At 48.3% G+C, this 23,351-nt stretch overlaps 1 protein-coding gene across 4 annotated transcripts; it reads right to left on the reverse strand.

The window, feature by feature from the left end:
• Positions 1 to 641: 641 nt before the first annotated feature.
• On the reverse strand, positions 642 to 23,235 carry ILKAP (ILK associated serine/threonine phosphatase). 4 transcript variants are annotated; one of them, XM_077869429.1, is made up of 12 exons: positions 23,102 to 23,235; positions 15,535 to 15,600; positions 15,006 to 15,062; positions 11,889 to 12,008; positions 10,503 to 10,629; positions 8,290 to 8,396; positions 7,854 to 7,947; positions 7,482 to 7,569; positions 6,038 to 6,159; positions 2,956 to 3,075; positions 1,068 to 1,149; positions 642 to 933 (listed from the first exon to the last, which is right to left on the reverse strand). In XM_077869429.1, the coding sequence occupies exons 1-12, from the start codon at positions 23,154 to 23,156 to the stop codon at positions 790 to 792; spliced, it is 1,182 nt and encodes a 393-aa protein (XP_077725555.1). In that variant the 5' UTR covers positions 23,157 to 23,235; the 3' UTR covers positions 642 to 789. The 4 variants fall into 4 exon arrangements, with proteins under 4 accessions (XP_077725555.1, XP_077725558.1, XP_077725559.1 ...); XM_077869432.1 differs by lacking the exon at positions 23,102 to 23,235 and adding an exon at positions 22,394 to 22,542; XM_077869433.1 differs by lacking the exon at positions 23,102 to 23,235 and adding an exon at positions 22,394 to 22,542 and having other exon boundaries at positions 15,512 to 15,600.
• Between the last annotated feature and the right edge of the window lie 116 nt (positions 23,236 to 23,351).

The following is a 23,351-nucleotide window of genomic DNA, read 5'->3' on the forward strand; positions in this document are numbered from 1 at the left end:
CATCTTTGCCAGAAGGGTCCTTCTTTCAAGTGTCCTGGCGAAGAGCGACACCAGCCCAGCACAGGGCCAACAGAACGCCCAATCCTACACGGGAAGCTGGACTTCAGAGGCTGTTCCGAATGGCAGCCTGACTGCTCAGACCGGAGACTGTGTGCTTTGCATACAGGGCATCCGGGTGTGAGTCCCGGGACATCCAGCACTCCAGAGGCCTTGGGTCCCCTTGTTCTGGGAGGCCCTGCCGGAGACACGCTACTCTAGAGGACGGTACCTTTGTGCACCCGTCCATTCCCCCAGCTAAGCCTCGCTTCCTGCTGCGTAACACTGGTGGGCCTTCTTTCACACAGAGAACTGAGAAGAGCCAGAGGGCTCCGACAGCCTGTCTGGGCAGCTTCCTACCTCGGTCTCCTCCCTGCAAAATGCCACTTCCCCTGCCAGGGTCACTTCAAGGGTAAGACAGTACAGGTAAGGTGCTCACGAACTACAAAACGCTGCACACCAGGCGGCCTGTGGGTCACTGTATCAGGCCAATCCAAGATGCCAACGATGGTTTAACACGGAAAGACCCACAGCACATTCAAAAACAAACGCAACCTCTGAAGGCTCAAGAATTGCTCAAATGTGATAAAATAATACACTAGAAAAAAAAAAAAAAGAAACCTTTATTTACAACCATGGGAGTCCCACAGGAGTACACGAAACACACAGAATGTGCACACACACGATGAACCTGTGAAGTCAATACCATGCCGCGCTCCCGGCCCTGCTGCGCCCTCGCTGCCCCGCCAGCCCTCACGGGGACCCTATCCGCACCACCATCACGGTGACGTTGTCCGCAGAGCCCCGCTGCACTGCCTTGTTGGCCAGCCTGTTGCAGGCGGCTTCGTAGCGGGCATCCACTGTGGGCTTCCCTTCCCGGCTCTGGATCTTCTCATCCTACCGGGCAGGAAGGGGCACCGGTCAGCGGGAGATCCCTGTCACCCTCTGAGATGCCATCTCCTCGAGGAGGGGCTGCTCCCCGGAACCCGAGCGTAGCTCCACAGCTGGCACGCGCTGGTGAGCTCTCTTACCTCCAGGCAGGACAGGATGAAGTTCACGGCTTCTTCTGGGGTGAAGACCTTGAAGAGGCCGTCACAGGCCAGCAGAATGAACCTACAACATGGACAAGAAATATAACTGGGCCGTGGCAGCAAACGTTATAAAATGGTTTGGTGACAGAGATAAAATAAATACTTGTCAAGATGCTCAAAGGCTAAGGAACTTTATTCTTTGAGAGAGAGAGCAGGAGCTTGCTTGAGTGGGGGCAGGAGGGAGGGAGGGAGGATCAGACTCCATGCTGAGTGCAGAGCCTGATGCGGAGCTCAATCCCACAACCCTGAGATCACAACCTGAGCTCAAATCAAGCTGGCTGGTGCCCAGCCAAGATTTTTTTTAAAAACCAATTTAACTCTTACGACAGAGATTGAAAACTACTTAAAAACATTTACAACTATGGAGGAAAAAACAAAAAACAACCAAGCACCTGGGTGCCCAACTCTTGATCTCAGCTCCAGTCTTGAACTCAGGGTCCTGAGTTCAAGCCCCATGTTGGGCTCCATGTTGGGTGTGGAGTCTACTTCAAAAAAAATATTTTTTACAGCTGTGGTATTACCCATCAAAACTGAACTACCCTTCTGTTCATCAACATATGATGATGGATTATTAACCCAAGACGTTCTTAGACGAAATCGAGGAAAATCAGGAATAAAAACATGAGGTGTTGTGGCAAATCCACATTGCGTTTCCAATACCACGTGACCGTGTAGACCTGGGGCCCTCACAACCCTCAGGAACACTCTGTGAGAGTCCAAGACCCCAGGGCAGACACTGGCTACCTCCACAGGAGGATTAGCTCCCTTTCCGAGCCTCTCCTCTGGGCTCCCAGGGAAGTCCTGGTGAACCACGGAGGACTGGAGGTGAGCTTCCCCACAGCGCTGAGGCATCATTTTTGCTCCAACACCCAGGTCTTGCTCTTCCTTCTCTGACGGGGTACTCTGTCCTCGCTGATCACACGGTGTGCCTGGAACCCAGCAGGCACAAGGCCGAGGGGGCCTCCTGCCCCCTCCAGTTTGGTCAGGACCCTGAGTGACCCAAGTGACCCATTACACTAACCCACGGCTACAACCCAGAGCAGGGGAATCTGCACAGCACGCACAATAGAGGCCTGGGGCACAGTTCAGAAAACCAGAGGAGGGGCTGGTGGAAGCCTCCCAAGACCCCACGGTGGGCAGGTGAACAGCATCTGCACAGAGGCAGGAGTGGAGACCGGGGAGGGGCGGAATGGGCAGGGCCGTGCAGAGGCGGCACAGCAGAGAGCAGGACTGGCAGGGGCTCCTCATGAGCCTCCCCACCCCACCCACCCCAACCTTCCACAACTCCTCACTGAGGGCTGCCCTAGCTGTGGCGGGGCATGGCGCCATCTCTGCAGGCAGCTTACCGTGGCCACCTCTTTCTCCACTTAAGCCCGGCTCTGCTTCGACGCCACCCCTGGTTCTCCACCAATCATGTGCTAAAAGTCAAACTCCTCAGCATGGAGCTCAGGACCTTCACAACCTGACCCCAGAGCTGCCTGCTGTCACTCCTCCGTCCCTCTCCAGGACTGGCATCCACCTGGCAGTGGGGCATACGGTCCCTTCATGGCTTCCCTCTGCCAGAGGCCCAGGGATATGGCCCAAGCCTTCCAGAGCACCTTGTGCTCCCCTGACATATGGTGCTGGAATCACCCACTCACATGTGTGCTCACCCACCTGACGGGGGAGCCCCCTACAGCATAAACCAGTCTGGCCATCCCTGCCCCGCCAGGCCCAGGAAGTGCCCCACACGGGGCCGCCCCCACCCCATCCAGAGTCAGAATACAAACCAGAAGTCGGGAAGAGACCATGTGTACGCACACCTGTGCCTGTGGTACGGTGAGGTTACCTGTCATTGGGGGTCAGCTGGCAGCGTCTGATATCTGGCACGGAAGTGACCCCACAGCGCTTGTACTGCCCATCCCCGATGGAGCGGGACACCTCCAGCACACCCAAGACACGACCGTCCCTAAAATGACGGGAAAAACAAAGACTCCATCTGACAGATCATGGGTTCACAGTCCTTACAATTTGATCTTAAAAGCAGAGCGAAAGATGGAGCCTGTGACATCTGCATTATTAGCCAGCACTGCCCTCTCTCGGCCTCAGAGACGGCTGCGTGTCTTATGCTGAATCTTCACTGCTCTAGATCATGAATATCTGCGCCGTCCTGGACACCTCAGCCCAGGGCACCCTGACGGAACAGCCCAGCCTCCGGCTGGCACGGGGCAGCACCCAGCCTGACCTGCTCATCTGCCCACAGCCAAGTTGGACTTGACAGGCCTGGGTTGGGACGTGGCTTTGTTTTTACCCGAAAGCTCCTTTCGGTGATTTGAGCATGCAGCCAGGACTACCAACAGCTGGAATAGAAGACAGTTTGTGTTCACACCTAATCAAACTTGGAAAACACCTGAAAGTGACTATTCTCAGATTCCAAAGCAGGTTTTCTTCACCTGGGCTATGGGATAGGATTTACTTTAAACTGTATTAGCTGCAATATTCTGTATGTTGAACTTTTACCTCTTCTATGTTTAAATGCGACCTATAAAGAGGACTGCATGTCACCAGAGTTCTCTCAGCAGGAGAAGGAGCCCCGATGCCGCCAAGAACAATTCAGGTGGGCCTGCATGCTCTGCAACCTCAGGCAGCTGCAAGCTCCCAGGCCCTCAGACCATCACGTCTAAGCCACAGAAGGCACACGAGGGACACGAAAGTGCTCAGCAAACCCCAAAGCTGTTCATGGGGGCTCTGTGGAGGTTTCCCAAGGGAACAGGAGCTCTAGAAAGGCTAGATGGATGGATGGGTGTGGCAGAAAATGCTCACTGGTCCCAGCGACTGCATGGGAGTCAGAATCCAGTCGGGCTGCCAGCACTTCACTGTGGCCCCTGTCACCCTCCCGGTGGGCACAGCTGAGTCATCAGATGGACCTGCTGGCACCTGTGGACAGCCGAGCAATCTTCTCGAGTACAATCATTGAGGCGAACAGCAAGAGGGGTTCAGAGCACAGAGGAGCAGAGCTGAAGAGTGCGTGTATGTGTGTGTCTCGGCCTCGTGAGGGCCATTCAGGAAGCAGCACAAAGCACAAGCCAACAAAGTGCCTCTTCAGTGTTCAGACACCAAGCGCTGAGGTACTAGGTGTGGACCACCACCCGAGTCATGAACCTGCCTTGTTTCAAGACTGAGTGGCGGGTCCCAAAGACCCGCTAATGCCAGCAACTCTGTACAGAAAGCACAGGACAACTCCCGAGCGTGAGAAAGGAAAGCTGCTTTCCTCTCTGTTTCCCGGCAGAGTCCCACACCCAGTGGGCCCCGCACCGCTGGAGGGACGGTGGAGAACGGGAGCCCACAGAACCATGGACCCAGGAGAAGCCACATGTAATTTGGAGCTCGATGGGCAAGCTGACCCACGCTGTGCCCGAGTGTTCCAGCCTGGCTTCTGGAGGAGAGGAAACACATGCGAGCAACTTTTCCTGAGAGACTGCAGGGAGATGGGACACCGGTGGCCCCGCACCACCACAGGCCTCCACCCCCGGCCGAGCCACGCAGGGCGCAAGGCCAGGTACGTGGATGCAGGCCGGAGGCTGGGTTCAGACAAAGACGCTGCAGAGCAGGTGGGGGAGCAGGGATCTAGGCGAGGCCAGGGAGAATCCAACCGCCAGTCATCCTCTCCTGGGGGGTTGCATCTGCGGGCCCACCTTCACTTCACGCAGGCTGGCCTCACGCACCCACACAAACAGGGCAAACTGTTAACTACTGAACCTAGGCTGTTGGTAGGGTAATGTTTCACGCTTTCAAATTTTTTGTTGAAAATTTTTTAGACGAATGTTTTAATAATCCAAGTGGGAGAGTGTGGCAAAGACCAAGCAGGCCGGCCGCCCTGGCCTCTGGCGAGGGATGCACCAGAGCCCGGCCCTGGGGCTCAGAGCGCCGTGAGGGGCCCATCCAAAGCCAGGCGGTCAAAGCACGTCTCTGAGGCCCCCCCACCCCCCCCGCTCGTGGTTAGTGTGGACTGGCAAACAGTAGCTGCCACACAGCCGACCCTACTGTCGGCCACAGGATGGTCAATGTCAAAATCTTTTCACAGAGCTCAGGCAAAAGCAGAATTGTAAAGCTATGAGAAACTTCTGAACAAACTCCAAGAGTCCTGCCTGCTTTCCAGGGAGCCGCTGGCACCACTGGCCAGAACCGCCTGGAGCAGCAGCAACGGACCACGGGGGAGAAGCCGTTTCCAAGGACAAGCAAGTGCGGTCTCACGTGGCTACCTTACTGCTCGCTCGTCCCAACAGAACATGACACCTGAATGGCCAAACTATAAAATGACCCAGAAGACACTGTGGCCACACTCCTAGCGCAATGTCCTTGAAGTGCAATTCTCCTACAGTACAGAAGACGTTAGCCTGGGTCAGCTACCTCACAGGCCCGGCACGTCTAAACCAGGGCAGGCACGCGGCCGTCAGAGACGTCCGGAGGTGAGACGGGGCCGCACACAGAGCCGGCTAAGCAGGGCCCTCTGTGCCAGGAAGCCCAGAGACGGTCTGCACGCGCTACAAAGAGCCACTGTCTTCAGCACTTCAGATTTTCTCTCTGGAGAATTTGCCTAAAACTGTAGCTTATTCAGTTGTGACAAATGAATAGCATTTAAGAAGGTTCCTAGGCACAGAGAAAATGTTGCAAATGGAGAACTTGGATTTGAGGCGGGCCTCCTCTTCTGCGAATGCAGGGAGCCATGTTTCTGGGACCCTCTTCTGCTGCCACTTGGACATAATGTGAAATCCTGCAACATCCATTCACCTGCTTCCCCAGGTTAGACCTCGAACCGTCCCATCTCACTGCAGACTGCGTAACATGGAAGGTTCTACCCTCAGAGGTCCCACAGCCACTCTTACAGGGGCCGGCCCTCCTCCCCTGGGGCACCCGCCAGTCCCCGTCACCTGACGTTTCCTCCAGCCTTCTGTATTCTCATTCGCTCTTCGTACTGTGTGGGATTATGCTCCTTGCTGAGGCTTAAGGCTGCATGCTTCTGACTCTCCTCATTAAATCGGCACAGGATTGCCTGGGAACACGGAGGTTACGACAGTCACGAAATTCAAAGTTACCAGGTAAAGACAAAGCTTTAACAATGGAATTTCAGATTTAGTCTCCTGTTGACAAACACCAGTTCGGAGGATCAAGAAATGTCACGGCAAGTGTCACAGGAGTCAAGGAGAGAAGCCCTGGCTGGTCTGCATCTCAAGTCTGGGGACAGTACCACTGGCTGAGCATAGCCAGCGGCTCCCCCACCGTGGGCTGCTGTCTCCTCACCTGGGACACAGAAGGCAGCCACCTGATGAGCATCAGAGCCCCTCCAGGTGGCACTATTCCATGAGTCTAGGGGAGGCAAAGATGGGGGCAGGTGGGTTTGCTGACCAAGTGCACCTCTGTGCTCTCCCACCGCCACATCTGTCCTGTGGGTACTTCTGGGAAAACCTCAGTCTTACAGAGGAGGAAGTCGAGGCCCGGACAATAGTCACGGAGCAGAGCCAGGATACAATCATGGATCGAACTCCAAAGTTTTTCTTTTGCCCCTGGTATTACTCATGTTATTTGTTAGTCTAAACACGTGCACCCAGGATTGTCCACCAGAAAATCACCAGAATAAAGACCCACTAGGCACAGGGACTACCTGTGATTTTACTGCTGACATTTATTTATAAGTCACTCTAATAAGATGTGGTTGGGGACAGCAAGTCTGCAGATGGCCCCTGAAAAGTGGGAAGGGTCACTTCATCACTGTGACTGCTGACAAAGCCCGAGGCTCGCTCAACGTGGCAACGGAAATGAAGATCAGGTCTGAAGGGGGGTGATGAGGGGAGCCAGGCTGTAGGGTGTCACCCTCCAGCTTTACATCATTCTCCACAACTTGGCTGGAACACGGGGTCACCAGCGGCAAACAGACCTGAGTTTTCCTCTCTTGGCCAAGTGGCCTGGGCTCTGGACAAATGGCACATTACCTAGCACTTCTCCAGCTACTTTTGACTTTCTGAAATCACAATGATTTTCAGGGGCAAGGGTGAATCCTTTACATTTATTATTGTCTGACGTCGGAAAGACGCAGCTGAAAAATATTTGAGAGATTTGCAGACCGATGGCCCATAGCACGGAGACAGAGTGTACACACACTTCACAGGGCCTAAGCGTGCCAGAGAACAAACTGCCTTAAGCGTGCGTGGCTGCTGGTCCCCCACCCAGATAGTGGACTCTGCAGAAGGGCCGGTAGTAGCCCCACACGCAGACAGACTTCAACCCAGCCAGCACTCCCATCCTGCTGCACCCGTGCTGGCCGAGGGGCCGCCCGGGGACTGTGCCGCTCTCTCAGGGAGCTCCAGAGCCACGTACCCGACTATCTCCCAGGTTGGCGATATACAGAATGTTGTCTACGGCCAGAACACACGTGGCAGTGGAGCCATCTTTCCAGGCAGGCTTCCTGGAGAGAGACACATCAGAAGTATAGTCACCACCAATAGGCCACCAACGTCGAGACTCACTTCCAGAGCTGACTGCTCAGTGTCTTTTATGCTTCAACATGGAAGGTTTGATAACTTTAGACTGTTTCAGATCTAGTTAACAGTGATGAGAGCTTACTCAGGCTAGGTACTTTTCAGACAGTGAGCACTGTATTAAACTGTCAGAAGACCTAAGTTGTGTTTAAGGAAAACCACACATAGACACACAGACACCACTCACACGTCTTTATGGGGCCACACTTACTGGCTTGAAGCTTGTTTAAGGAACTCTTCATCAGTATGCTTAAAAGTGTCCAAAAGGCATCTCTTCACGGTTTTCTCTACACTGATTACATCTCCTATCACAGAAGGAACAAGACAACACATTCTTAAGAGGAAATTCTGCTCTTGCTGCCATTTTGTTTTTGTTCCGTAACCAAGAACATCTATACGTCCTCACTGGTGAGGCAGGGTCCACCTAGCAGCCTCCTCACACACAGACATTCCACGCAAGGTGCCACCACGAGGACAGAAGTCCTGTGCCAGCACCCTGCACGTCCACCACCTGCTCACCTCGGGGCCCATTCCCTCCGGCCCCACCTTCAGAGACCACTGGGGACTCTCCCACATGGCTCGTCTCCCCGAGTTACACAGACGACAAACACCAAGACAAACACAAACCGATTCTGTTCTCGTCACACCTTTAGGAAATTTCCTGATTAAGTTCTGATGCAGATTCTGTGCAGCAAATTTTGAGGCTCGGATTCCTCCATGTCCATCAAAAACAGCAAAATATGAAACCCGAGTACTGGAAGAATGAACCGATGGTTAGAGATTTTCACAAAGATTCCCCCTCTCCACTAAGGCCTCTAAATCTTTTTTTTTTTAAATATTTTATTTACTTATAAGAGTGAGCAAGTACGCGCATGAACCCACACGCAGGGGGAGTGACAGAGGGAGAGGGAGAAGCAGGCTGCCTGATGACCAAGGAGCCAGACGTGGGACCTGATCCCAGGACTCTGAGATCATGACCTGAGCCAAAGGCAGACGCTTCACTGACTGAGCCACCCAGGTCCCCCAAGGCTTATAAATCTGATCTCAAACAATGAGCATTAATGAGACAAAGGATATCCTCTGGTAAGACACCACACTGTCACAAATGAAGAAAAAAGGACACAGCATTAACAGAGACAAAAGCTGAAATAACTTTCATGGTATTCTCATTTTTAAAAATTTATTTACTTGAGTAAACTCTACACCCAAAATGGGGCTTCAACTCATAATCTTGAAATCAAGAGTTACATGCTCCACCGACTGAGTCAGCCAGCAGACCCACATTTTTAACTTTTAATTTAAAAAAATCACAAAAATTGGGGTGCCCGGCTGGCTCAGTCAGAAGAAGATGCAACTCTTTGATCTCAGGGTTGTGGATTTGAATCCCATGTTGAATATAGAGATTATTTAAAAATAAAAATTAAAAAAAACTTAAAAATAAAACAAAGTTAAAGACACATTTTTTTTGCATAAATCAAGACCTATGAACTGAACTTTCAGTGAAGATGAGAGCTTTTTCTATTTAAATCAGATTTAGTTTTAAATGCTAACACATTGATAAACAATTACTGATCCAAGACAAAGAAAAACATCTAGGAGAGCAGAGGGTAATTCCAGAATTGTTAGACTGATTCAACATTTAATTCTTGAGGTCCATTTTACCACTCATCCCTTTTCCCCTTCCAAACTCTGCCAGAAAATGTGCATGTATGGAATAAATGCTATGAAGGATTTGAACTGTTCTGAGAAGAATAAAAATGCCTATGAGAAACGACATTTATCCCACAGTTGCTTTTTAAACATGTTTCAAGTTCCTTTTCAACAGAGACATCATAAGCCATGAGAGAAAAACCTCACCTGGTTCCTAAGCCAAAACAGTTCTCTTACACGCATGGTACGTGCTGGGGGTGGTTTAGGGATCCCATTAGATCCACTCCCCGGGGGCTCTTTACCAGTCCCTTTCCTGGCTTCTAAAGTAACTCCGAAGCACACTCCAGGTGAGCAGTGGCAGCCTAACTACAGTCACCTCCGCACATGACCAGGTATCCTGCAGGCTCCAGCACACTGTATGCTCATGACCAACTGGTGTCAGTTAATGAACGTAACATACTGATTATGTGATTATGGAGACCTGCTGGGGTATACACTATGTAACTGTGTAGCACACACGTTACTGTACGTGAATATATAACGCATGCTAACCTACCTGGGTAGGACAGACCTTCATGTCCTACCTTCTGGTTGTCTTCCTCCATGCCTAACACAGCTTATTCAAAGGCTTCACTTGAGTTTGTACAGTTGCAGGAAATTTTTCACTGGTTTTCTTCTCCCTGACGCCATTTCTGCTTTTTGTTCTTTCGGGGCCCTATTATACCAGCAATCCTTGATTCCCACATGCGGCTGTAATTAGCAGCTTCCCACTCTACCTACTGGCTCACAGAATAAGAATACTCCCTACTGGAGGCTCTTCAGATACTGATGAAGAATACCACACCCCAAAGACTCACAAGGTGGAGAGTCCTCTCCCATTAACAGGTTTCACAACTTCAGCAGGAATGACACCTGGGGCTGCTGCACAGTTCTCTTCTGCGGGGCTGTCCTACACACTGTGGGACATTTAGCAGCATCCTGAGCCCCCCCCCAGGAGATGTCAGTGGCACACCCCTCCACCTGACACCCAAAAATGCCAAGGAGGGGAAGTCCTGTGCAAAATCAACCCCTTCTGAGAACTACTGACACCGAACCCAGCGGTCCCAGTGAAATGACATTCTTTCTAATGAATACAAACTGAGCACGGTCCAAACCTCCAGTCAGGACACAGACTTATGCCAAGCAGGCTTGCTGGAGCATGAACACTCACATGAGGGACGATGGGGGCCTACATTCCTCCGTGATGTCGTTCAGGATGACGTGGGCGTCCTGCATCTCCTCCCGCTCACCCTTCCGCTCCGCCACATAGCCTTTCAAACCAAAGATCACTGAGGAGGCTAAGGAAAACAAAACAAAAAGCCAATACAAAACTGTGCTCTTCCCTCCAGAAGCCCTAGCCCCAGAGCAAAAGAGAGGGAACTCTGGCTGTTTCACTCAGTCACGTCCTAACTGCGCACATAAATAAGCTGTACCCCTGGAGCCTGCTACATCCCTAGCTGCACGCCTCTGACTAAAATCAGACCTCTGTTGGACAAGGATAGTCTCCAAAGCTCAATAACGAAGAGGAGGCAGCAGAGGGCAGCACACTAGTACAAACAACTCTGGCTAAGGCATTAAGTCAAAGTACCAGAGCAAGGAATGTGCTGTCATCCTGAACCGGGGCAAGGAATTCTGTACCAGCCTAGTTGAGGGAAATGCCAGGAAGTAGAGTTTATCCGAAATGCCCTGTTGGACATCTGAAAATATTGATTTCTGTGCCTGAGGCTGGTAAAGAATTTGAGCCAATGATAAGATAAGTACTTCTACTCCGAGGAAGAGAAGAATAAAGGAGCCCATTGGAGGCACAGCAGCCTATTTGTATTTAATGGCTAGACTAAGCTCATTTTCAGACACCCTAGGGCCATGTAAATACTAAAGTGGATACTTTTCACAGAGCCGTTGCTGGTAGGGCACAGTGCTTTTGATCCTATGGGCAGCAACAAGGTGAAGACCCGCCCTTACACTGAGCTAGTAATAGTAATAACCCTGTCGCACACCTGCCAGGCCAGTGCGCCTATGGCTTTCATCTCAGATCTCTGGGGCACAGGACAAAGTGGCCTGGTACAGTGTGAACATCCACAGCCACCTCTCTTTCACTGATCTTCTCTATTGACAAGTTACAAAGCTGATGACAAATTTCAACTGCTCTTTCTAACCTCAGGCTCTCTCTTGGGAAGTTGCCTGCTAAGCTAACCACAGAATTCAAAGTGCTTGTCCACATGCTGTGAACAGAGAGGGAGCCTGGGAGAAAGCGGGTGCAAAATAACAGAACAGTTCGTTAGAGATGGTCAAGTCAAACAACCTGAGTGTTTTCACCCTTGAGGAACAAATGCAGGTTTCATGTCTGACCAAAGGTAGGGTCAAGGATGAACAGGGAAAGGAAAGAGAGGAAGCATGAGTAAACTTGGAAATCTGTTTGCAAAGAGAAAGCCCCACCAGCTTCTCAAACAGAGACACAAAAAGGAAGCGCCACAAATCAGAAAGCGGAGCTCAACTTTGCTCTGGGTTGTTTTAAAATATGAAGTCTAATACATTTGTTTTCAAACTGTCTGAAAACCTTTACAAACTTTCTTTTCCACAAGCTCTTCACTGCCATTCTTCTCTTCTTCAGAGGCTTTTCTCTTTGCTCCTTTCCCTTCACTCTTTACCGTCTGGGACATCGACGTGTCAAGAGGACCTAGACACAAAGAAAAGCCAGACAGAGCCACAGCTGTAGATGGGTAGAAACAGTCCCTGGCAGCCCAAACTCCACCCCAACCCAAGAGACAACAGAACGTGGTGCGCGAGCGCGGGCAGAGAGGCAGGCACAGTGGTCACTGCTCTGACTTTGAAGGGGGGGGTGTGTGTGTTCAGGGCCCCCACGGGGGGAGGGGGCGCGGCACCACAGGGTAAGATCCAGGTCCTGCCCAGACCAACTGTGAGGGGACTTGCAAGGGAGGGCTCTCAGTGGTAAAACACAGCCCATGTCATTGGGGCTGCAGCATGCATATGATGTCTCATATCCACAGGCTCTCATTTACAAACAGGGAAGTTTCCAAGATCTGCCAAGTGACACATCCTAAACAAGTCAAAAAGTAGTACATCCCAAAAGGGGGTTAAAATGAGGTTCAATGTCAGGCTTTGAGAACTCCTGGTATCATGAAAGGCAAAACACGACTGCTGAACCCGTTCACGCTTGCAGAGGGATGAATGTGTACTCCACAAACAACGCTAGGAGCACCTGCAGTGTGCACCCGTTTCGGAAGGAGAAAAGTCTCATTTTATCTCAGCTCTGCTGCTCAGAGAGGTGTGCCCTCAAGGCAAGCTACTCAACCTTCCAGTCTCAGTTTCTTCATCTGTGACACAGGGAGGGTACTGTCATCTCAGAAGGTGGCTTTAAAGCCAACAGGGACAGGTGTGTAAAGCATTTATCACGGTGCCTGGTTCATCATGTATCCAAAAAATGGCAGCCACCGTCATGATAAAGGGCTCTAAGTATCCCCTGCATTTCAGTACAAAAGCAGGCAACTGTTATTCAACTATTCTTTGCCAGACATTTCTGAGCACTGAGGAAAAAGGGAAGAAAATGTCCCTGCCCTCAAGAAAAGTCAATTACTTGCAAAAGGACAGGTGTCTGCAACAGTAGGACATAACACACATGTCCTGTCCCACATAATCAGGCACATTAACTGAGAAAAGTTCACGGATGTTCCCATACTTTCCCCCAGAGGCCTCTCTGGTGGCCTCCTGTCACTTACTGTTTGTTCCTGCTTTCCCAGTATGTATGTAAAACAATCTTCCTCTCTTTTAACTTGCAAACAGAGACCTTTTTATAGCTTTGTTGTTGACTCCTGATTGAATTACAACGTAGTCAGAGAATATGGTCTGTATATGAAATCGATTCCTCATGGCACTTACTTTATGGCCTAGAATGTAGTCGATTTTTGTAAATAGTGACTATGTCTTCTCAAGAAATCCAATATATTGGATGCAAGGTTAGATTCTATAGCCAAAAAAATCAAGCTTATTAATAATGGTGCTGAAATCTTCTATGTTGTTACTAGTTGACTGTCTTTTGCCCTGTGAAGAACTAAGACATAGCTATGGTAAATTTACTGTCTTGTGTTAAATCTGTTAGGAACCCTGTTTGCACACGTTAACTTTCACATTAACTTTCATTATAAGAATACTGTCCTGGGTGGCTCAGCTGGTGAAGCATCTTCTTGGGCTCAAGTCATGATCTGAGTCCTGGGATCGAGTCCCCATCAGGCTCCCTGCTCAGCAGGGAGTCTGTTTCTCCCTCTGCCCATCTCCTCAACTCATGCTCTCTCTCAAATAAACAAATAATCTTAAAAAAAAAAAAAAAAAAAAAAAAGATACTGTCTTTATTGGGAAGGTTTTAGGCTTAACTCTGTGAGAATGCTGTACTGCTTTAGTATGGATACACAGCCCTGAAAACCTGAGAATTCTTATGCAAGATGATTATAATAACTTTTTATAAATACAGGAACTTTTCCTAATTTAATTTAAACAATCTAGACTAATCCTGATGATTTTTATGTAATGAATAAAAAAAAAAAATCTACTTGAAAGGTAGCATGTGGGGATCCCTGGGTGGCCCAGTGGCTGAGCGCCTGCCTTCGGCCTGGCGCATGATCCTGGAGTCCCGGGATTGAGTCCCACATCAGGCTCCCTGCATGAAGCTGCTTCTCTCTCTGCCTCTCTGCACCCACCCCGTGTCTCTCATGAATAAATAAAATTTAAAAAAAAAAAAAAAAAAAGAGAGAAACAAAAAAAGAAAGAAAGGCAGCACGTATTCCACTTAATGACATAAAGAAGGTTCTTATACTGGAAGAGAACTGCATATGAAAATAGCCTGCATTCCCCCTGTCTCCCCCTTACACTCCCATCCTGCACCTCCTGCCCTGCCCCTACCTGGGGAATTCCCTGTGAGAAGTTCCCAGTGTGTCCACATGGATGAACAGATCCATCACTGTGACAACAGACAGGAACCTCCTGTTTTCCCCTCTACCTACCTGGAACTTCCCTCTACCTAACTGGGATGTTATGGAAACGGGTGGAACCAATGTTTATAGGCTTCACAAAAACAAAATCCAATCAATAAAGAGAAGCATAAGGACTGACTGGAAATAATCAACTAAAGCCCTGACTTTCAAGAAAATTCCTGCACAGGGTCTATGCCAGTCACTAAACCAGTGTCATTCAGATTTCATTTTCTAAAGATCAGAATTTTTTTTAAAATGTAAGTGTCATGAAAGACAATACCATCCATATTTACAGATTCAGGGATATTAAATATATTTTAACCATTTCATATATTTAGATACTTCTGAATATATTTAAGTCTGTCAGGAACAGACAGTGGAAGAGGCAGACTCTGGTTTGTTTTTTTTTTTAACATCAATAACAAAGTTCAAATGACTAAATTCTTAATTTTTAAAGTTATTTGCGAGAGGTTGAGCCCCAAGTAAAAAATAATTACCAAAAACTGATGCAGGTATTCTTTTTGCTTCCACCTGATGGTATCTATGGATTTATTTTAATAAATCTCATGCTATACTTACTGTCATACTAAACCCTATTAAAAATCTATTAATAAATACATTTTACATATGAATAAATTTTTTATGCACTATTTCCATCAGCACCCTGAATTTTTTTCCCTACCACTTACCTGAATCGCCACTGCTGGCTGGTGGGAGATCATCAAAAAGCAAAGGTCCCCCTGACCCTGAAACACAGCAGAACATTTAGTGAGCCCACAAAACCTGGGTGAGGCTTAAGTTTCAGAATCCATCCCACCAGGACACCTATGCAGGTCATTGAAATAAACTCAAAAGTTCTCGTGTCAATCCAATGGCAACTCATACCTCGGTAAATAAGATCTTGAACCTATTTTATTTAAAGGTCCTCTCAATTCAAAGGAAACAAAAATCTGCCTGAAAGAGTTAAGTCTTATTTCAGCTAGTAAAATAAACACTCAAATGAACCAGAGAAAACTGCTCAACACTTTTACGCAGTTTCTCAGGGCTAGCGACTAGCAGATTTTTCTGCCTTACCTGATGCCATGGATTCAAAACTTAAGACAGTCCAACACCTAAAACATCTGTGTGTTGAAAATGGGGGAAAGGGAGAAAGATTCAGACAACTACAACCCCAGGATGACACGTTGACACACACCTGGGAGAGCCTGAAGACTGTACCTGAGTCAGTACTGCTGGCCGGAGGGAGGTCATCAAAAAGTAGAGGTCCTTTCTGAGCTTCTTTGCCTAGAACACAGAGCGCCTGCTTAAAAAGCATTTGATCATCAGCCAGGGCAGGTGTTCAAAGGGGGAGGTCTTTTAAGATGTTTGCTATTAAATTCAAATTTTCTCCTCCTTCTTAGACAAAATTCTAAGAAGTATTTTCTTGGCAGCTACTTAGTATGAACATTTGCTTCCAACAGTTAGAGTTAACATAAACGTAGTGAAAGATGACCCAAAGGCATCTGAAGGGTCACTGGGTGGGTATTTTGAGAAAAACAAGTATTTTTCTCCATAATTTCATTCCTGCAAGTAACAAACATCGAAAAATTTTTTCAAAAAAATGAATCCTGGGGGGGGGGGAAATACTGATTCCAGAGCAAGAAAACAATTATTTGGTCCCTCAAGACAAAAAGTCAGAGACAGAGGTCTCTCTGCCTGACCAAAGATCTATGGTATTTTTTTTTTTAATTTTTATTTATTTATGATAGTCACACAGAGAGAAAGAGAGAGAGGCAGAGACACAGGCAGAGGGAGAAGCAGGCTCCATGCACCGGGAGCCCGATATGGGATTCGATCCCGGGGCTCTAGGATCGCGCCCTGGGCCAAAGGCAGGCGCCAAACCGCTGCGCCACCCAGGGATCCCAGATCTATGGTATTAAAAGTTGGATTTTAATAGCATTCTGAACAAACCACCCACGAGGATCTCAAACAAATGAGCACAGAGAAGGTGAGAGGATGATGGAAGCAAATCTGTGTGGATGTAGCATCCCCGGCACAGTGCCCACTTCAATTACTACCTATGGAGAAAATGAGGAATTTCAGATACTCCAAGATAAACTCAGGAGAAAGCCAGGGGAATTTTTAAATCTAAAAACCTGAAGACCAGGGCTCCTGGGTGGCTCAGTCGGTGAAGTGTCTGCCTTCGGCTCAAGTCATGATCTCAGGGTCTTGGGATGGAGCCCCACATCGTCCGGCTCCCTGCTCAGAGGGGAGCCTGCTTCTCCCTCTCCCTCTGCCCCACCCCCTGCTCATGCTCTCCCTCCCTCCCAAATAAGTAAAATCTTAAAAATAAATAAATAAATAAAAACCTCAAGGTTTACACCCTCTTTTGGTGTGTATAAACATAAATATATATAAACATACACAAAAATATAAAACAAAGTTTTATACTCAATTATCCCTTTCCACATAAAATCTAACCACCATTCCTTATTCTCCAAGCTTTCCCCAAAATTTCTATTTCAGCTATTAAATATATGAATTGGTACACAGGAACATGGGGGGGAAACAAAGGGCTGAAGATGCACGCGTGCGCAGGCCCATCCTATGAAGTTTGCCCCACTTCTTGTTCCTTAGAGCTTAAGTATAGAAATGGACTCATTTAAAAACCAGTTCAACCGTATGCTCCAAAAGGCTCATCTACAGTGACCTTTTGCCTCTATGTAGAAATGAGCTGGATATCAATTCTTCAGTTCTTAAAAAAAAAAAAAAAAAAAAAAAAGGTTTTATTTATTTCAACATATTAGAGAGAGCACATGCCCACAGTGGGAGGAACAGAGGGAGAGGTACAAGCAGACTCTGCGCTGAACCCTACAAAGGGCGATCCCACAACCCTCAGACCATGACCTGAGGCGAAATCAAGAGTTGGGTGCTTAAGCAACTGAGCCATCCAGGTGCCCTCAATTCTACTCTATTAAAAACAAAAATGTAGGGATGCCTGGGTGGTTCAGTCAGTTAGGTGTCTGACTCTTAATCTCAGCTCAGGTCTTGATCTCAGGGTCATAAGTTCAAGTCTGTCGCTGGGCTCCATACTAGGCATGGAGCATACTTAAAAAATAAATAATAATTTTAAAAAACCACAAAAATCTAAATTAAAATTTAGAAACTCCAAGGAAAAACTTCTTCCAGAGTTTTTAAGTCTCTTAAATACCTGATAAATTCCTGATTGAACAAAAAAAGTAACTCTTCTGCCGTATACCCTAATTCAAATGGGAAATTTCTACTCCATGAAATTATATTGTCATCCCTCAGGATTTCCCAAACTAAATAACTACAAATACTTTCATTTTTCTCACAAGTGATATAAACACTCTACAGGAGGTATTAAAGCAGCAGCATCACGAGGACACTGAATGGCATTTAGAATGACCACTTACTCTGTAATCCTCCTACAAGAATCCCTAATATTCTAGCAGGGCACTTTCAAGAGGAACCCAAACCAAAGTAGGTGTAAACATCAAACGCCCATTCTCCTACAGACTCAAAACTGTATGGGAGGGGCGCCTGGGTGGCTCAGTTGGTTAAGAGTCTGCCTGTCGCTCAGGTCATGATCCAGGCGTCCTAAGATCGAGTCCTGCGTTGGGAGGGCTCCAACTCCAGACTCAGTTGGGAGTCTGCTTGTCCCTCCTGCTGCACACTCTCGAATGAATAAAGTCTTTTTTTCCCCCTCGAATGAATACATTCTTAAACAAACAACAACCCCATACGGGAGGATGCAGAGCAAGCACCTCAGTGGGGCCAGAGAGTCAGGCATTTGGGAAGAGAGAACATCACAGGGAGGAGTCCAACCTGAATAGCAATCAACCTTTCCACCACTTGGGCCAGATCAGAGTTTAATTTTCGAATTAAACTATCCATCTAAATCGTCCTTCCACTGCCAATATCCAAGGGGGAAGTCCTCCTTCCCAGGTAATACATTGTCAGTTCTTGCAAGCATTCCTCACCCAGAGCTTCCAGCTTAGCACCAGCCTGGCTTCTGTCCTTTGGCTACAACTCTGAAAAAGTGCCCCGATCTGAGCACCATCCCCAGACAGTGGCCCATCTCCTCATACTGAGTCGAATGAGCCTCCCCACTCCTTCTCACTCACTCTGCAATACTCTGAGTGCTATTTCAATTAAACACTAGATCATCTCATTTTTGTTGATCACATCTAAGAACGGCTCTTAAAAATAGGCCCTATTCCAGTGCTCTACACATTTCTAATGCACTGAATCCTTGAGTACTATTATTACTGTTCCTTTCTGAAGAGGTGACTGAGGCACTCAGGTGAAACTGAGGGAGAGCCAGTGAGGATTGGGCAGTCAAATCCAGGCATCCTGGTCTCCATCCATGCTCTTGCGAGGTGCCACACTGCTTCTACATACCATCTCACTCAACTGCTCCAACAATCCTACAAAGATAATCCCAAGGCTATTGATCTCTGAAATACTTTTTGCATTATTGAAAAGATCACTTAGAATAGCTTATATTTGGATTCTTAAAAACAAAAACAAAAACTGCGGGGCACCTGGCTGGCTCCATCACTAGAGCACATAACTCTTGATCTTGGGGTTGTGTGTTCTAGCCCTACATTGTGTGTAGTGATTACCTAAAAATGAAATCTTAAAATATAAATCTGTAGGTGATAGATGTTATAAGGGAAACTTCTGATTAGCCAGAACCTTACATTCCATTTTGGATAAATAGCAATCCAAAGTATTTGGGTCTGCAAAAATTAGACACAGTGGGACTAGGACCCAAAACTCTGGAAGAAGGCCCCTCAAATTCTAAATATAAGACCCAAATAAAGAATGAAACAAGACTGAAGACAATTTTTCATTACAGTTAACCTCATCTCAGTTTTGTTTTGACCTATCCATGTTCTGAAGCTAAGTCTACTGAAAGCTATACACCACGCTGAGAAAAATACTCTTGGGTTGATCATATTCATGTCAGCTGTACTAATACAGATACCATGTATTGGTAGGTACAGTAAGTATTTTGCCTTAACTGTCCTTCATACCTGTATTTTTTTCAACTACAAAAGCAATACATCTTTTCCAAACACTATAGAGGCCTTAGAAAAAGAGCCCACTTCCCCACTAAAGTAACAGGTGTTTCTTTCTTCTGAGCCAATGCACTTGTGTATGTGCATTTTAATTTTTAAAAGGCAGATGCGTACTACACAACACTCTCCATATAACCCTGTTCATGTAAGCCCTCAGGGCATGTTCCAGGCCAGTACGTCTGGGCCCAACAGCTCTGTGACTGTTCTGTGTGGGAGGCACTGCCGCTCATTGTCCAATTCCCTTAGGGATGGACACGTAGGCTGATGCCAGGTTCTCACATGACAATGATGCCACAGTAAACAACCTTAGACATATATCCTTAATCTGCTAGACTACTGGGTCAAAGGGTATGAGTGGTTTAAGTGTGATAGATGCCAAAATGTGTTTCCAAAAAGGGTGGTAGTGTCCACTCCCAACACACTTGGTAAGAACGGCCATTTCTCTCCATCCTTACCAGCATACTGCCAATTTTTACTCTGATTGGTGAAAACATGGTCCATTAGTGATTTGCTATTCCTTTCCTCTGTGACTGAGGAAACTAAGCACTTGTCCTGGCTGCTGCTCATTTGCATTTCTTTTTCCATAAACTGTCAGGATACAGCCTTTGCCAATTTCAAATGGGTTAGGTGTCTATTAATGTGTATGAGCCTTTCCTTTATTAGGGATCATTCATAATGCATACAAAATTATTTTTTTAAGGATTTTATTTACTTGAGAGAAACAGACTCCCCACCGAGCAGGAAGCCCAACCAGGAGCTCTGTTCCAGGACCCTGGGATTATGCCTTAAGTTGAGGCACCTGAGCCACCCTGGCACCCCTACAAAGTTATTTTGTTGCCTTTGTGGCATTTTGTCCTGCAGAAATTTTTATTTTCACATGAGTTAAATCCGTTTTAATTTCTCATGAGTTTTTTTTCTTCCTTATCTCTGAAGTTTTACAGTTAGTGTTTTGTTTTTGTTTTTTTTGTAACATCTTAACCTTTATTTTATATTTAGATCTCCAGGGGTTTTTTTTTTTGGAAGGAAGTATTTTGAAGATGGCTTACCATGCAATATTTACTTATTCCTGACAGCTGACTACTTACTGCCAAAGCAACTTTAAACGAGGACACCTCAACTTGTTTGGGGATTACCAATTATTAGCTGTTGATCTTAAAGACATCAAGGTAGCACTTTTAGTTAGGAGTAGGCTATAGCAGAAAAGTTTCATTCCTGTCTGATAGGGGTGTATACTTCCTCTTTTAAGTGACTCATTACACACAAAAACTTGATTCAGTCAACAATCAAATCTGTAAGTGCTGGCATGAAAACCACTCATTTAGCACAAAATCTGAAAACATTTATTAATGCGTTCCTTCTACATTTTTCTTCAGACCATAAAAATTAAGAGGTCTGGAGGCAAGAACATTAGATGGAATGTTTAAAACAAAAATTAAAGAACTAAATACACTTGATGTGATCTGAACGGGTGAAAGTTCCTCCCTCTGGACACTCACAAAATCCAGTTAAGAGTGTATTTTTTTTCCTTTTAAATAGCTGTTAAAGTTAACAGCTCATATACTAACATCTAAGCACTAGCACCCACTAAGCACTGACCATGTGCAGCACCTGTGCTAAGCACCCAGCATGCAGTGTTCTAATGCTTGCGTTAACAGTAGGAGGCGGCAATCTTATTTTACAGAACGGTCACAGAAGGTGGGAGTTAGTAGATTTGAAACCCGTTTGATTACATGTCCAAAACCACTCTTCTCTGGGGCTGTGAAAAGGAGTAGGTCTTTTATCGTTCCCTGCATCAGCTCAGAAATTTGTGGCACCTGCACGTCATGCGTGAGGGTCATGATGGTGCAGTTTTTGCCTCATCTTCCCATCCACTTTATGAAATCAACCTTATTTTCCTTTCATTTTACTCCACTTTTATCAATCAATATCGATTTTCTGAAACAAAGTATGGCATTTAAATTAGCTCTTCAAAAATCACGTTTCTTTTTTTTTTTCCCCCCACAAGGTAGTGAAATCAGATGCTGTACTTGTCCAAATGATTTTTTTTAACCCCTAACAGGTTAAATCACAACTTGTCGGTTTTTTACTAACTGCCTATCAGGATAACTGTGGACCCCAACTCTATCACACTCACGTTAGTACTTATCCCGCTTGGCTTCCTGTCACTTGCAAATTCAGAAAGCGTGCCTCCTTTGTTTTTAAAGCTACTTTTAAAAATACACTCAGCCAAGCAGGGCCTGTGACGGCATCATCATTGGTGCTCTTCCCACAAGCCGGGAGCTGCTGGTTCACTAATCCACTTTCCAGGGAACGGGGGTTTGAACACTAAGGAGCCCCTCTGCTGCCCTGGCATCTCAGGCAGGGTTGGCTGTGCCCTATGCTCCCCACTGCCTTTGGGGGCAAGCTGCCAACTACCAACTTGTAAGACTCAGTTGTCGTCAGATTTTGTATCCTCTAAGGGTGCCTTCTCCTGTGCAAATTAATTCCCGGTAAAAAAAAGTCAGGGAGTTTTTTTTTTCTTCTTTTCTTTAAATGCTAGGTTTACAGGCACATCTGCAAACCCAAACTCTATCCCAAACATATTCAGAGAGAAGGTATACTCCATCAACAGGATAAAGGGGAAGAAAGAGAAAAAAAAAAAAAAATATATATATATATATACACACACACACAAGGCCAGAGTTTTTACCTACAACTAGAACAATCTAGAAAGTGGATGGCTCAAAGACAAAGTTATTCGGCTGTTTCTGTACCGTCACAGTGCCAAGTGGGGAAAGAGCAACGGTACCATTACTGGGAATAATGGCCCCATAAGGGCCCAGCACACCGGACGAGCGGAGTCCAAGCCCGGAGGAGCAAGGGTGGGACCAAATTGCAAATTCAAAGAAGCAGTTTAAGCTCACCCCCTCCTCCACGCTGGTGTGCGCGGGGCAGCCAGAGGGCTGAGCATCCCCCACCCCAACCCCGCACCCCCCAGATGGTTCCCTTACCTAGAATCTCTGCAAATCACAAGTCTCCCAGCGTCAGAGGCCCAATTCCAGCACCGCCTCCTTCCCCACTCTTCGGGGGCGCACGACAAACCTCACTCCTCCGGGCACCCCGCATTTCCTGCAGCCCCTAACTCTGGCCAGTTTTAATTATAATCGCTTGCTTTCAGATTTGGCTTTGCAGGCGAAGGCTCCATCTACTGCCCGCCCGCCCCCCCCGCCCCCCCCCCCCGGCCCCCCGCTTCCCGCCGGGCGGGCGGGTCGGAATCCCCCGGGGACCTTGACCACGCAGCCTCCGGAGCCCAGCCTGGAGGCCTTCCCCGGCCCGGTGGGAGGGGGAGCCTGGAAGTCGGAACTCGTCCTTAAAGTTCCCCGGGCCGGGCTCGGGAAGGAGACCCCGGGGCGGCGCGTCCCCGCAGGTGCGCACGCGGCCGACGGTGGCACCGGCCCCGGCCTCGCGGAGGCCCAGGCGCGCAGGCCCGGCGGCGCGGGCAGGACGGCGGAGCACCCCGCGGGCCCGGCGCCAGCCCCGCAGCCCCGCAGCCCCGCAGCCCCGCAGCCCGGCCCCGCGCGCGCGGGCCCCGCACACAAAGGACGCGGCGGCCGAGCCCCCCCGAGCGCCCGACAGGCCGGGCAGGCCGCGCGGCCCCCGCTCCGCCGCCGCCCTCCCCGCCCCTCCCCTCGCCGGCCGGCCGGGCGGACCCCGCTTACCGACAGCCGGGCGCGGCGAGCGCTCGGGCTCCGGCAGGTCCCCGAACAGGTCCATGGCCGAGGCTGGGCGGCGGCGGTCGCGGTCGCGGTCGCGCAGCCCGCGGGCAGCGGCGGCGGCAGTGGCGGCGGCGGGGCGGTGGCGGCCCAGGCGCCGTCAATCACGCGGAGGCGGGCCCGGCCCTCCGCCAATCGGCGCGCGGCGTGGCCAGGCCGCCCCAGAATCCTGCGCGCGGAGGGGCGGGGCGGCGCG

The sequence above is a fragment of the Canis aureus genome, chromosome 24, assembly GCF_053574225.1.
Source record: "Canis aureus isolate CA01 chromosome 24, VMU_Caureus_v.1.0, whole genome shotgun sequence".
NCBI classification, from domain to species: Eukaryota; Metazoa; Chordata; class Mammalia; order Carnivora; family Canidae; genus Canis; species Canis aureus.

Excerpts from the sequence above, each read along its gene's own strand:
- ILKAP (XM_077869429.1), bottom strand. The coding sequence starts at position 23,156 with ATGGACCTGTTCGGGGACCTGCCGGAGCCCGAGCGCTCGCCGCGCCCG. Across the intron at positions 15,601-23,101 it reads CTCGCCGCGCCCGGCTGTCG|GCAAAGAAGCTCAGAAAGGA; the intron begins GTAAGCGGGGTC and ends TCTGTGTTCTAG. Across the intron at positions 934-1,067 it reads TCATCCTGTCCTGCCTGGAG|GATGAGAAGATCCAGAGCCG; the intron begins GTAAGAGAGCTC and ends CCTGCCCGGTAG.